The following is a 14,342-nucleotide window of genomic DNA, read 5'->3' as shown; positions in this document are numbered from 1 at the left end:
ATCAGCCGCCGCGCCGTGCTCGGGAGGGCCAATGGCAGGAGGCTCCGCTCCGCGCGGCCCCTTCCCGCCGGGCGCACTGAGGCGGCTTCCGGCCGGGACTGAGGCGGGGGCGGCGCTGTGGGGCGGTGCTGGGGGGCTCGGCCTTGGGGAGCGGAGTAAGTGCGGGGGTGGCCCTGAGGGGAGCTCTGAGGGGAGGCTCCTTTATAGGAACGAGGGGCAGGTGGGGAGCTCTCTTTGCGCAGCCTGGCCTAAGGAGCCCTGTCCTTATCTTGGTCCTGGCCTGTGCTGGGGCTGGCCCCTGGGTGCCCCTGCTCGCCTCGCGCCCTCAGTCCTGTCTGGAGGAGGGCTCCCCGTAGTTCTGGCAGGGACAAGGGGCTGCCCGTTTCAGCTCCCTGAGCTTTTCCTCCCGTGTTTGCGCAGTACTTTAAGGACTCCTGGGAGTGTTGAGAGCTACGGGCTGAAAGCAGTGTGGGGTGTCTCTGGGCCTCTTCTGCGTAAGTGCTGATAATTAGGGGCAGCAGCGCCTTTCTCCCTATAGCTGTTTAATGTTAGCAGTGTTTGCCTGCTGCCAAATGCTGTGCAGCTTCCTTGAGCAGCTCCTGGTGCTCAGGGGATGAGATGCTCTGGTGGGACCGTGGTCCTCTTCATCTGTTTCTCTCACAAATGAGAAAATATTTGTATGGCAGGCAAGGAAATTCTGCTAGTTATTAAATTTTTCTCTTCTTACCTGCTTGATGGGGAAATTAAATAGCAATGAAGTGAAGTCTGGTCTGGTGGATGCAACTGAAGTACAAGAGCAGCTTGCACAAAACAAGAATTTGTCAACAGCACCTCATCTTTGGCATACTTGATTTTATACTCACTGGGTCTTGTTATTCCTGACTGAATAGTCTTATTTTCCTTCTGAGTTCTAATATAATAGGTCTGTTAGTAGTACAGTCTTGCAATCCAGTTTACCTAAATGCCTGAAAGCTATGGATGAATGCGCATCTTGCGAGAAAATATGCATTTGCACAGTTGGAGCTGTGGTACCAAGGTAGTGCTGCAATTAGTCTGCCAAGGAGCGTGATCTGTAGCTCTCCCTTTGGTCTCTTTTTGTAAGGACTCTTGGATTTGGGTAGGGAGAACGGGGGGTTTATGTATACAGGACAGCCAAGCTGATCGTGATCAGTAGCTTTTGAGTATCTAAGAATAAAATGTGATCCTTCAGAGTAGGAAGGCAGCAGGAATAGAAGATTACAGCAATAATCTCTTGTGATATATTGTACAGTGTAACTTACTGCATATTGTAATAAAAATATGCCATTAGTTGTCCTTTTACTACACTGATGCTTGTTGTATGAATAAATCTTTAGGTAATGGATAAGAGATAAGAATGCCCTATTGTGCTTTAGCTGATCTATTATTTTAGTAAGAAATGAAACTGGAAATTACTTAGTATTCAAATTGGCATTCAGCTTGCTTCGTTCATTAGGACTAATGCCTTCTTTACTTGCTTTGCTAAGTGTGAAATTGGGTACGATCTCACTTTAACAGGTCTTTACTGCTAAGAGTAGCAGGTAAGCATTTATCCTAATGGGAAGGATGTTTAATTGTGGGCAGAAGGTGATCATGAAAAAGTTAGAATGAATTTCAGTCTTATTTGTCAGACTATTTGCTTATTATTTAGGTTCAGAGAAAGTAAATAGAACCTATAAAGAAAATCTTAAAGTGGCATCATTCCCCCACACCCCTTTCTGTGTTTCCTTGCTGCTTACAAGTCTTCAAAAAAACATGTATCTAAATTATTAACCCCCCTCCATTCTAATATGTGATACTGGAAAACCAGTGCATGGTTTTGAAGATTGAAGTTTAAGAGATTGTGACTACTTTTCATGAGATTTAGCCAAAAGTTATTTATTAAAGTGAAGGTGTTTATTCACCAAATAATTTATTGGAAATGTGGGCAAGCTAAGGGTCATTCTCAGTGTGCCTACTGGCAATGTAAGAATAGCAGCATAGAATGACACTAGAATACCCTGATCTGGAAGATGTTAACTGTTACTGAAAGCGGAAAACAAGGTCCTTAGATCAGAGTCCCCCGGGTTTCTCAATTCCTGTTAATCAGCTGTGATTTCTCACTTCATTGAATCTTCTGAGTACTCTGAGCTATCATCAGAAACATTCATAAGTTAATGTCTATGACTGATAATTCTAGGAATGCAGAAATTGTGATCAAATGATCCAGTAAAACCGGACAATGTTGTGTAACTGAGAACTTGGGACCAAAATGTGAGGGCTTACTCGACTTGGTCAGTGAAATAAAGCGCAAAATGAATGTTACCCATGGGATACAGCGGTTTTCTAGGAGTTTGTAGGTCTGTTTGCCTTTCCCTCCTGTTAGTGTATACTTGGTTGCGCTGCTGCACTGTGGGTGCTATTTGAGTGTGTGCGGCAAATGTAAGCGTTTTGTGGTGCTGTAGAAAGCTCAGTGCTTCGGGTTAAGGATCTTGTTGAGTAACAATGAGGATGCAGTTAGCGGCAATTTTTCATCTTCAGTGTTGACAAACAAGGATTTGTGTTTTACTCTAGTCTTTTTTCTGATCACTGTAAATTCCTGCTTTTTTTTTCTTTACTATTGTCTTTGGAAACTTGGAAAAAAATAAATAAATTACTGGTGTGCAACTTTTTAAATGGAAAAAAATGCAAAATTTGGTTTGAAAAACGTAGCCTTTTAACGCATTCTAATGAAATATGGAAAAAATCTGAGGAAAAAATTTACCTAAATTGAAACTTAAATAATTTTCTCCCAAACATGGAAATATTAAGCATTAAGCTAATCGGTGATCCTAAAAAAGGCAACCTCATCTACTTTTCCTTCTGCTTCAGGGAACTGATTGGTTCTTCTTTATGGGAGATTCTGGGAAAAAGAGAAAGGAGCTGTATTCCTTTCTTCCCTGGATTCCTGATGTGCTGGTCTGACGCTTCATTTGGGAAAGAAGAGGGAATGTTCAAAGCCCCTTTCTTCTCCCCAGCTCTAGATATTTCCTGTAAGGAGGTCAGGAGGAGAAGCTAGTGACTGGAGAGAAACAAGCACTTCATCCCAGTTCTTGGTGTCTTAACAGGAGTGTGAGTGAAGTGCATGCAGTGTTCTTGGCCTCCTCTTTTGGGACAGCCTTTTGGTTCCCGACTATGGGTTAGGTATCTGCAATTCCATAATGCTTGTGGGTTCCTTCTGTGTATTAAAAACAAATATTTGATGTATTGCACAATTGTGTAGATATCTTTTAAGATTAGGGATGGGTATCAATTTTCAATAATTTATATGTTGGTTCCCGTTAGGAAGTCTTTAGCCATTTGATACACAGTAGTGCCTAAGATTGCTTACATGTGGATTATCTTTCAAGTATTATTTTTATAAGCAAAAAAGTCATCACTGGAGATTAAGTATTGGTGTCAGAGATGTTAAGGCTTTTGACTCTTTAAAAATCTGTTTTATATTGGAAACCATAAAGCTAGAACATTCTTTATTTTCCTCGCTTTAAGATGAACTGCACTTTAAATTTTTTTCCCTTAAGGATAGTGTAGATTTAGAAACTGGTTAAGGAAGTTGACAAAAGCAATCATCTTTATCCATCTCTTCCACTTTCAGAAGTTAATAGTTTATAGGAGTTTGCAGTTAGTTCTTAGTTCTTGTGGCACTTCAACCAAATCATGTAGCTTATACTGTGATTTTTAACAAGGAAGGACAAACTACGGAATTCAGAGTCTCATATAAAACATATTGAAGGGCAGAACACTTTTGTGACCCAATGAAATATGCCCATGTGTTTGTGTAGAAAGTTCATCTAAATACTTCTCTCCAAATATTTGCTTCAGATATTACTGTTTGCTTAGCATTCTACAGTCCATTTTCCTCTTAAATTAATTACTGTATTTTCCTAATATTTTTCCTCTACTTTACTGCTAATATTTCTTCTACAGCAATTTCATGTTTATGCTGACTTTCATTATCCAGCATTTCAGTTAATAGTTTCCTCAGAGTGATTTATATGGCTTTTTCCTAATCTTTCTGCTTATTTTTTTAGTACTTTTCATACTTAGCATCTTTACGAGCTATCACCTATATAAAATTCTGTCCATGTGGACTTAAATTTTAGTAAGATGGCAACTTACTATCTTCATTTTATGTTACAGAATCATTAAAAAGCAACTAAGGAAACCAGCAGCTCATACTCTCCTTTATTACACGTATTTTTGTTACCCTTGAAACATTCCCCTTGGAAGAGGGGAAGGCATTCCCCTCTGGCAAAAATGTTTTAGCCTTATGCGATTGTTTGTAGATCACTGGCTCACCTGACACTGCTAAACATAAATATAATATTTAGCACTGATAACACTGTTCAGTCGTGAACTTCAGAAGTACTTGAAGGCTCCAGGTAAGCCTTCCATGACCTCTGTAAGATGTCTTGTTATTTTAATCCCTTGTAGCCTACATGAACTGCATGCTGTATTCGGTAACAACTGGAAAGATTTTAATACTTGAGTGTTATATGAAAATTAATGTAAGGAGCACTGACCTATGTGTGAGCTGGTGTGGCTTTTTGGTCGTGTGACCTGCAAGACGTGCCATTGCGGATTCATTTGAGTCAGGTGTCATCAGAAGGCTTTTAATTGATGAAATACAGTTGTGGTAATCATAACCTATTCATGGCATTGATAGCTTTTCTGAGAAAATTTCATGCACATGGCAGTGATTACTAATGTTAGTTTAGAAAGAATGATTCTTTCCTTCAAACATTCCCTTTGACTTTCTGGCACGTAGTGATGTGCATGCAGCCTGTTTCTCTAGAGCATTACCCTTGCTTTCTTCTTTTGAGACAGCCCGCTCAGATGACAGTTTTAGGAAGAGCGGTCAGAGGCTGAATGATAAAGAGGTTTAATAATCAACCGCATTTGTGCGTGTTAAAATAATGTGCAGTCATCGAGCAGGTCACCCTCTCAAGGGAATGCTAACTTTGGTGCTCTCAAAAAATATACTGATGAATTTAAAACATACTGACTTTGTGTGGTGTGCAATCAAAAGCTGGTGGCAATAACACAGCAGGGTTCTTAATCACTTTGCTGTTACAGTCATGCTCCTGCTGTCATATTTCTAAAGGCTCGATTGTTAATTTATTGAATTGAATGCTTAAGCAACTCGCGTGGCTTCCAGCTTCTGCGCTAGGAGTGTGCGTAGTGTAATGTTAGACTTCCCGATAGCGTGGGGGAGAGTCTTGAAATAAATGACTGGAAGTCTGTGTGACACGATGCTGAATGTATTCTCGTGGGTCTCCAGAGGCTTGTAAACTTGTTTGGATTTTTAAAATTTTGTTTGCTTGTGGGGATATAATTCTTGTTAAGCAGAACACATGATGGGAAATACTGTGTACATTAGTGTAGATAGCTCCTCAAGCCAAATATATTACTTGAGTATTCTAGGAAAAGAAGAGTAGATCATAGCTGCCAGCACTGCAGCTGAAGGTTGGAAGTTTGCAATTGTAAAATCTGACCTCTGACTACTCATGTTTAGATTGTTTAGCTGAAATGTTAAAAGAACGGTGACTGCTTTAGTACAAGGTGTAGTGGTATTTGCCTGATGCATTGCAGCTATCTATTTAACTCAGTGGCAGTATGGCTAATACAAGGAGAACTTTGTCAAGATGTCCACTCGTCCTAGTGCAAACTGGACATTTTTACTTCCCTCCCTGGTACAGTGATCTTCTGCAACAAAGTTGTCATATTATTTCAGTCAGTGTTATATCACATTATCATCCCTTGCAACTAAAGATCTTGAAAATTACTTCTGGGGACATATATATATTTTAAATTGAATATATATAATTTTAAAATTTCAAAAAATTATATAATATTTTTAAAAATCTCAAATTTGCTCCTGCCTCACAGAGCCCTGCAGAAGAGGTCCTGGGGGCCCTGGCTGACACGAAGTTAAACATGATTTAGCAGTGCACCCTTGCGGCAATAAAAGCTAACAGCATATTGGGCTGCATTAGAAGTATACCTTGCAGATCAAGGGTAGTTGCTATTCCCCTCTTCTTGACGTTCTTGAGGCCGCATCTGAAATACTGTGTTCACCTTTTTTGATCACAAAGAATATAAACTGTCAGTTAAACTTTAATATTTGGGCTCTGCAGATAAACAGAAGGCATATGCTGGTTTTACTTACCTTACCTGGGTAATAAGAACTTTGCATGTTAAGCAGCATTTTTTTTTGCATAATAATGAGATAATTTCTTAAGTAGTCAACTTGAACTCTTATTTATACTTTTTTTATACTTATAATATACATATTTTAATATTGTTTAATCTTCTCAGATTCTTGGCCTTGAACTACTAACATCATTGCTACCTAAGATGCATCCAGATCTGTCTCCTCATCTGCACACTGAAGAATGTAACCTAGTTATCAGTCTGCTCAAGAAATGTCACAAGGAGGTAAGGAGTTCTGAGCAGAGAAAGAAGTGGGTGGGATGGGAAACAAGTGTCAGATAAATTAGTGGGAGTATTATATGATCATAGGGAGAAAAACCTCCTTTAGGCAGATCAGCCAAGAAACATAACTAGTATACTTAAACTGGAGAGGTATCTGACAATTGCATGTAAAACTTTGCCTGTGATGTCATTAGGAAATAAGACTTTAAATTTTCTGTGCTAGTGCTTGACAACTATGGACCTATCTAAAAAATGTAAATAACTTCTGTGCCTTTTAGTACTCTGTGTGTGGGTGCTTCTCTCTCAAAAAAGGCAACTTCAAATGCTGTCTTTTTGTATGCTTGCAGCATTTCTGTGTCCCAGCTGTCTGCAGGCCAGATGCGTTAGTCTATTTATAAGCAGATGTGTTGACAGGGATCAGGGTGTGCAGCATGCCTTACGTTCAATGCTTGGGGAGCTAAACGTGAATGGGTACTTCTTAGTGGGCACCTACTGGGATGTAAAATACCAAATTGTCTTGAGGCAAATGCAGCTTCTTCACTGGTTCAAGATGGAAACTTCCTCTCCCTCATTTAGCAGCCTTTCTAAAAACTTGATCAGTAGTAAACTTCAGCCAGCCCCTGCAATGAAAGCTATCTGCAGTATTGTTGCATTATTATTTGTAATACCCAGTTCTCCATGTTACTCTAATTAGGTGTTATGTGCAGATATATTTATGTATTCATACATGAAAAGTTAGTTTCATTTTAGTTTCCATGTGTACAAAAGTATATTTAAATGTTGGATACAAAGACAATATACAATGGCTTATGAGATCACATTCAATCAACAGTATGAGATCAACAATCAACCTCCATTCAATCAACAATGAGATCAACAATCAACCTCCATGTTCAGATATATTTATGATTTTTTGATAATGTGGTTATCTGTTTTGATCAGAATTCTAAATTTATCTTAACCAAAAGTCATTATAGAAAGAAAAACAAGGCTGACAATACATGAAATATGAGTGAAGAAGTTTGGGTAAAAGAGGGATAACAACATTTTTGAAGATCTGATTTTAAAGTAGCTAAACTAATGTAGAAAAAACTTTAGTAATACCTGGTTCTTTTTATGATCTCTACATGATGACAGTACAGAGAACAGGTTTTTAATTGCAAAATTCAGTTTTAGTGAACATACTGTACTGGGTTTATTCAGCAATTTTATTTTGATTTTTATTGTTACTGCAATATTTTGAAATGTAAGCAACCTTGAATCTGTTAATGACATCTCATACATGACATTTCTTACACAATTGTCTTTCTGTTCCTATGCTCTGTGCAGTTATTTTAAACTTAAGATACAGAGTTCTTGGGTAGAACATCTCCAGACCTTAAAATCAAAAGGTGTATTAAGTGTAAGGTTTGTTTTTCTTGAGTTCTATAGTTTTAGTCTTCCTAAAAATGTTGCTTTAGGCAGCTTGAAAGATTGTGGTGACTTCCTTTTTATTAATCTTTTCTTACTTGATATTTTTTTAAAACAACATTCATGTTGTACAGGTGCTTAGTAGCTAGAATTAAGCTAGAAGACTTTGTACATTAACTACAGTATCAAAAGTATTGCCAATTTGAATGACTGCCACTCTCAATTAAGAGGACAATAAAACTGATAGGCAATATATAATTAAAATGTTGTCTTGAATTTTCGTCATTGTGAAAGCACAGCCAATCAGGAAAGAAACTACACTCAGATTTGTCTTGCTTTTTGGTACATACATAGCTGGGCTTTCTATGCATTGACCTGAATTTGCAAATAATCATTTGCTATTTGAAAGTAATGGCTGACTATTTTTTTAAATGAATGTTAATATACATGTATTTTAGTAATGTAGCTTATTAGACTACCTTGAGTTTAACAGAGCTGGAACTGAAAGTTGTACTTAATTCAATGGCAGCAAGTGATTCAAAGGATTCTGTGGCCAATCTGACTTTGGAAGGTATTAGGAACAGCAATAATACAGTCATGCACACGATTATATTCTCTTGTTTTGGTTTGAAGCTCGTCTTTTTACGTGAAGAGGAATTGCTTTTGTCAGTCTTGTTCTTGCCTATGAGAACATACTTGTGCTAGTGCTCTCAGAACAGAAAGAGTGAAGATGGCTTCTTTCACATCCATTTAAAAGGAAGCAATAAGTTTTTCTTCAAAATTGAAAGGAAATGTACTGAAATAGTGTTTTGAAATTGAAGTCACTGAAATCTGAAGAGTCTGTGATCTTAATTATAGTTATCAGTGACTACCTGCTGTTTTGTCAAAATGCTGAAATGGCCTTTGGCATTCATTATATATGAAGATCCTTCATATATAATTTAAATTAATGTTCCTGAGGGGTGAAAAGCCTTATCTTGAATTGTATGTCCTGTATTTGCATTTTCACAAAAGTCAGTTTGATTTATTTTATTCCTAATCGAGGACCTGCCCATTATATCAAGTCTTAGATCTAGTGGGGGGAGGTTAATGGCATTCCTCTTTGTCATTATTTTGATTATTTTTTTAACAACTCTGCTCTTATGCCAAGTGCATGCCTTAAAAAGACTTATTTTTATAGATGGCAGCTGAAAGAAATGCATATTGTCTTGCACTCATATCACTGTAATGGGAGTAATAACTATTTTTGGAAAAACAATTTCCCCCCCTCATAATCTGAGCCAAAACGAGTTGACAGTTTAGGAGTCTGCCTAAATAAATGGAGATTCAACTCGCTGTATGTACTAGTAAGAGTGGAGTTAGCTTCAAGTGTGGAGTACTCACCTTGAAATTGAACATACTAGTGTGAGAATATAATAAAATATAAAATCTGCATTGGCTAAAATATAAATGTTTTAAAAGCAAGATCAGCTTGAATTAAAGTGACCATTTATCACATGCAACTGCTTCAGTGTCATCTGATGCCCTTTATAAAGCAGCGAGGTATAAACAAGCTAATTATAGCACTGCCATAGTTAAGTGTCTGTCATAAACTTTATTAACCCACTCCTAAATTCAGTCATGTTCTATGGGCTGACATCTATCTTTGCCCACTATTTGAACTCTTAATAGTGTTCAGCGTGTTTCTATAAATCCATCTAGCCTCTCATCAGCTACAGAAACGTGCATCAGTTTCCCTAATGAAAACTAGGTAATGCTTAATTATGCTCAAAGCCTACAGTTGAGCTGTGTCATAAAGATGATAAATGCATACTCTTCAATTTGATATTTGGAGAAACTTTAACCATCCTGTTTTTATATGACTTTTAATGTTTCAGTCACTTAAGTCTAGTGGCTGCATCTTTTGGACCCACAACACGTTCTTCACATAGTAGGGATAATGAAACACTGAGTTCTTTGCCTCCAGGATGCCTGGAGATCTTCCTATGTCTTTCTAAATCACAAATGAGTTCAGAACGCAAAGTTTTTGTATGTTAATGAAGCAAGTGCTAATTGTAAGACTGATTCCTAGATCAATAAAATGTATGTTCTACATTTAGACTTAATGGCTTCAGTGTAGGTATCATATTTCAGTCTGATGATACAACATGGTGAATACCTTAAACTTTCAGCAAGATAGAGATGCTTCAAATGATGTGTAGAAGTAACTAACGTCTAGCTACTCAGTAAAAAAAGTTACAAAGCATCGTCTTTCAGGAAAAGAGAAGTGGAAAAGACAGCCAGGATATGTTGCAAAATCCAAGTGAATTTTAAGAAGTTTAGAGCTTCAGAGGAAGAAACATTTGAACTGTATTTTTTTTTTTCCTTCTCCCTAACTTACTAGCACAACATTTTGAAATTTTTTGGATATTGCAATGATATTGACCGTGAGATGCGGAAGTGCCTAAAGAAAGAGGTAAGAAATAAGTTAATAAAAGTTAAATATTTAATACAAGAAAATGTAAAGTCCAAGCAATAGAAATTTGTGTTTTACTAAGTAGCACAAAGCAATAAATAGGCCTCAATATAGGCACATCCTGGAGTGAGCTCTTGAAACCTCAATTATACTTCTACTTGACAAATTTATCTAAAAAATGCATGACAAAATGGTGTTGAGATCAATGCAAGTTAGGAACATGCAACTCTGCCTTTGCTTGCTCCTTTTGGCAAGATTTGACAGTGGAAGTAACAATTGGGATCACAGAGGATGCTGTTACAGTCCGTATTTTCCTATGAAGATGTAAATCTGTGTGCCAATGTGATTTTCTTACAGGTTTTACTATTTCAGTGTTTTTCTTGTCAGATTAAAAATCTTGGAATAATTGCAGAGTATAGTTGAGAATGATTGCTTCTTGCACAAAACTTTGTGCAATAATCACTTTTTATTTCATGAAACTGGGTGGAAGTCTCAGATACATCATTAACACGTAGTGCAGTTTGGGTGGGTCTCAGATGCATCATTATATGTTGTGCAGTTTGGGTGGGTATCTGGCTTTAACAAATGGCATGGACTATTTTTGGAGATACAAAAATAACCAAATACGCAATTTTAACCAAGCAAATACTACAAATAGAAACTGACACTTCACAGGTTCCTTCTAGCCAGAACAGTTTGGGTCCCTCTCTAACTGCTCCTCCCTCGATCGGTCTGTGGGAATTAATTTCATCTATACTTGTGTCAAATACCATTTTTCACCGTGTAAAAACTGTAGCATGGATTTGGAAAGCAAAGTTTCTTTCATTGTGACTGTTTTTTTTCTTCCATTGAAGCAGTTATATTAAAAAGACTTCTTGAAGGCTATGTTTGTCTGCCTTCTTAAAATACACATCAGTGTGGTATTACTATAAAGAACCTGAAAGGTTGTTCACAAGCATAGAATAGGTACAAATGAAATTTCTGAAGATTCATTGTTCTCATTCTAGTTTAAAAAAAAAAAGGGCTAGTGAAAAAATAGACTAAAAAAATAGTCTGAGAACAAATTCATTTTTCAGAAGGCAGAAACTTGCATTAGTTCATATCTTTTAAAAGCAAAAGAGCCTGACCAGTGCTTTAGAATAGCACCAATGCAACTTTTTGCCTACTTCATATGGGAAGTGTAGCTGTCATACTTAAGATGGATATGTAATTAACTTCCTCCATAAGATTAACTCATAAGATTAACTGAATCTTCTTTATTTGAATGTTCTAATACTATTTAGCTTAATAAACTCTAACTTAGAAACAAGCATCTTAATCAAATAAATGTTAATTTCTAAGTAAAAATGAACGAATATACAGATATTAACATGAATTGCATTTCTAATATATCAAATATACTCTTTCTGTTCCTGAGTAATAAGTCTACACTTCTAAATTTGACTTAGCTATTTAATGATAATAGCTGATCTATTATTTACCTTATCTTTCTTCCAGTATGAAGCAAACAGGGTCAAGAACCAGGAGACACGACGGAGAATAATTAATGCTCATAAAAATGCTGAGAAGTGAGCTGCACTGTAGCTGGACAGCTGCATCTTGATAGTGACACTCATGTGAAAGTCGACAGAATATTTCTTTCAGATCACCACTGTTGAACCTATTGTTTGTGACATGATGGAAAAATAAATGTACTTAAACCATACTTATTTCTACAAAGTCAAACTGAATGTGGAAAAAAAAATGGAAATAATAAATGATCACCCGTAAGTTAATTTTTGACCTCGAAAAGGAAAATATTGTGGCAATTCTTCGTTCTGGCATGGTTTTGTTACGACTGTGAAGTAATGATGAATCAGTGTGTGTAGAGTATTATGTATTCAGAGCTGCATGTATTCCCAACCTTGTGTTGAGTTGCATTTATTCCTTCATGTTTAGCAGTTTTTCCTTTTTTTCCTGCAAAACATTGAATGACTTTTCATTCACTCCTTGTAATGTTGTGATAACACTGCTTAAATGAATTATTAAAAGTAGATTTTTAAAGCAACATGGCTTGAAATTGGCAGTGGCCTATCAAGCAATAAGTGGAGTTCTGGTATTTTTATTGGAACCCAAATCATGAAGTGACCATCTTCTGTTGAGAACACTAAAATGTCTTTAGAAACTCTGAATGAACATTTTTCAGGGGTTTACAGAGCATTGCCTTGATTTTATACTGAGTGTAATCAGTGTATGCTGAGTAATTCTGAAGAGGAACACTGCCAAAAATACAAGCTACATTGTTCTTCCACATAAGCTGGTACTAAAGGGGAAGTCAAGTAATGTGCAGCATGTTCTAGGTGATACTGCTTGGCAGGAGCGTTGGATTAGATGATCTTCAGAGGTCTCTTCCAACCTCAGCCATTGCAGTTGTGGAGCTGCTTTTCTGTGTATCTGCTTATTTTTAAATGACTTCTGTTTGGCCTAGCCAAGAAAAAAAAACTATTAAAAAGTTGGATTTATTGAGCTAAATATAAGTGTCTTGAACCCTTTTGAAGAAAGAGTGCCTATTCTCCAATCAATTCCACAGTTTGTTATCAGAATCATTGTTGATACACAGTTATTCATGCATCTGTTTTTTTTGAACAAAGCTGTATTTTCTTCTATTTTGAAAAATTAATTAGAAGAATTTTACTTATCTTTCAATGCCTAGATCGATCTGGTTAAATTGGTGAAAACTTGACCACAACTGTATCCTTGTGGAAAGTAAGAGAGAGTTCCAAGAAAAACTGAAATAACTCTTGCTGCATGTTTTGATGTGCTCTCTGTGTTCTTAGAACAAGTAAACGATGCATTATGTGAATTAAATACCTGAGTGGTTGGAAGTGGTGTAGTCTTTCTGTTGGTTTTCTAAGAATACTCCTGAAGACTTTATTGTGAAGCTCCCAAACTGGGAACACTGAATCTTTGATCCTTCTTCCATTTGTGATGACAAAAATCTGCTTCAGGCAAGCTCTTAAATAGGATCTGGTGTTGCCTGTAATCTATAATTAGAGAATTGTCCTAAAGATTAGGTTGAGAAGCTGGTATCTGAGTGCAAAAGCACTGAAGCTTTCTTCTTTATTCTTTCATCGGATTCTGTGAGTCCAGATCTTTCACTAAATAGCAATAAAATAATCTAAACCACGTAACATAGCTCATTAGTCACAATCATATTGCCAAAGATCAGTGTGCTTAGCAAATGGAAGCCCAAGTTTCTTGCTCAATTTATATCAATACTTTAAACTACACTTAACAATAAATACATTTTACAGATAAGCTTTGTCTAATGAAAGTGATCACATTCATCTTTCTGGTTTTCTTTGCTAATTCTGTACAAATAGTGTGATTTGAGACAAGCCCACACTCCTGTGGTTTTCTGCCTTTTTCTTGGAGCAGGGTTACATTGCGAAGTTGAACATGAGACTGTGAAGTACTAGTTTAATAATATTTACAATTTATCTGCTGGAGAAAGAGGGTAAGGGTTACATGGTAAATGTGATTGTTTTTATTTGCTTCCTGAAGTGAACTGAGTAGTGATTAGGAGACACGTCGGGTGAAATAAACCTTATTTATAAGGACTTTGAAGCCAACTTGTTGTGATGTCTGTTGTGCCATAGAGTTGTTTTCTACACGTTGTTCTTTCTGAAAGAGTAACTTTAAGAGAGAAGAGGAAAAATTTGATGGAGCTTTCTGTAGCATCATGTGAGAAGTTCTTAGGCACTTGATGTAGGAGAATGAAGAAGGGGGAAATAAAAGCAGAAAAGGTAAACAGCAGCTGTGATACAGACCGGGCCAGAACAAGGAGGTTTTCAGATCCAAGAGCCAACACAAGTCTGCAGAATTCAGGGATGGGAGGGGAGTACTGAACAAGAGAGTGATAGCACTACCTAGTAAAATCCTTTCAGCTCTACCAGAGACACCTGGTAACTGCTATCAGCGGTAAAAATCTGCTGCTCTATTGCTCACATCGTTTGTTTCCAACTCC

General features: G+C 37.1%; 1 protein-coding gene across 4 annotated transcripts; it reads left to right on the top strand.

Moving 5' to 3' along the window:
- The first annotated feature begins 21 nt into the window (after positions 1 to 21).
- CMC2 (C-X9-C motif containing 2) lies at positions 22 to 13,200 on the top strand. Of its 4 annotated transcripts, XM_035336895.1 has the most exons (5): positions 140 to 155; positions 4,864 to 4,949; positions 6,355 to 6,474; positions 10,265 to 10,336; positions 11,834 to 13,200. In XM_035336895.1, exons 3-5 carry the CDS (start codon positions 6,394 to 6,396, stop codon positions 11,906 to 11,908), a joined length of 228 nt encoding a protein of 75 aa, XP_035192786.1. In that variant the 5' UTR covers positions 140 to 155; positions 4,864 to 4,949; positions 6,355 to 6,393; the 3' UTR covers positions 11,909 to 13,200. The 4 variants fall into 4 exon arrangements, with proteins under 4 accessions (XP_035192784.1, XP_035192786.1, XP_035192785.1 ...); XM_035336893.1 differs by lacking the exon at positions 4,864 to 4,949 and having other exon boundaries at positions 22 to 155; XM_035336894.1 differs by lacking the exons at positions 140 to 155; positions 4,864 to 4,949 and adding an exon at positions 4,310 to 4,418.
- Positions 13,201 to 14,342: the final 1,142 nt, after the last annotated feature.

Source organism: Oxyura jamaicensis, chromosome 11, assembly GCF_011077185.1.
Source record: "Oxyura jamaicensis isolate SHBP4307 breed ruddy duck chromosome 11, BPBGC_Ojam_1.0, whole genome shotgun sequence".
In the NCBI taxonomy this organism is placed as follows: domain Eukaryota; kingdom Metazoa; phylum Chordata; class Aves; order Anseriformes; family Anatidae; genus Oxyura; species Oxyura jamaicensis.
This window is presented reverse-complemented; position numbering and strand designations above follow the sequence as displayed.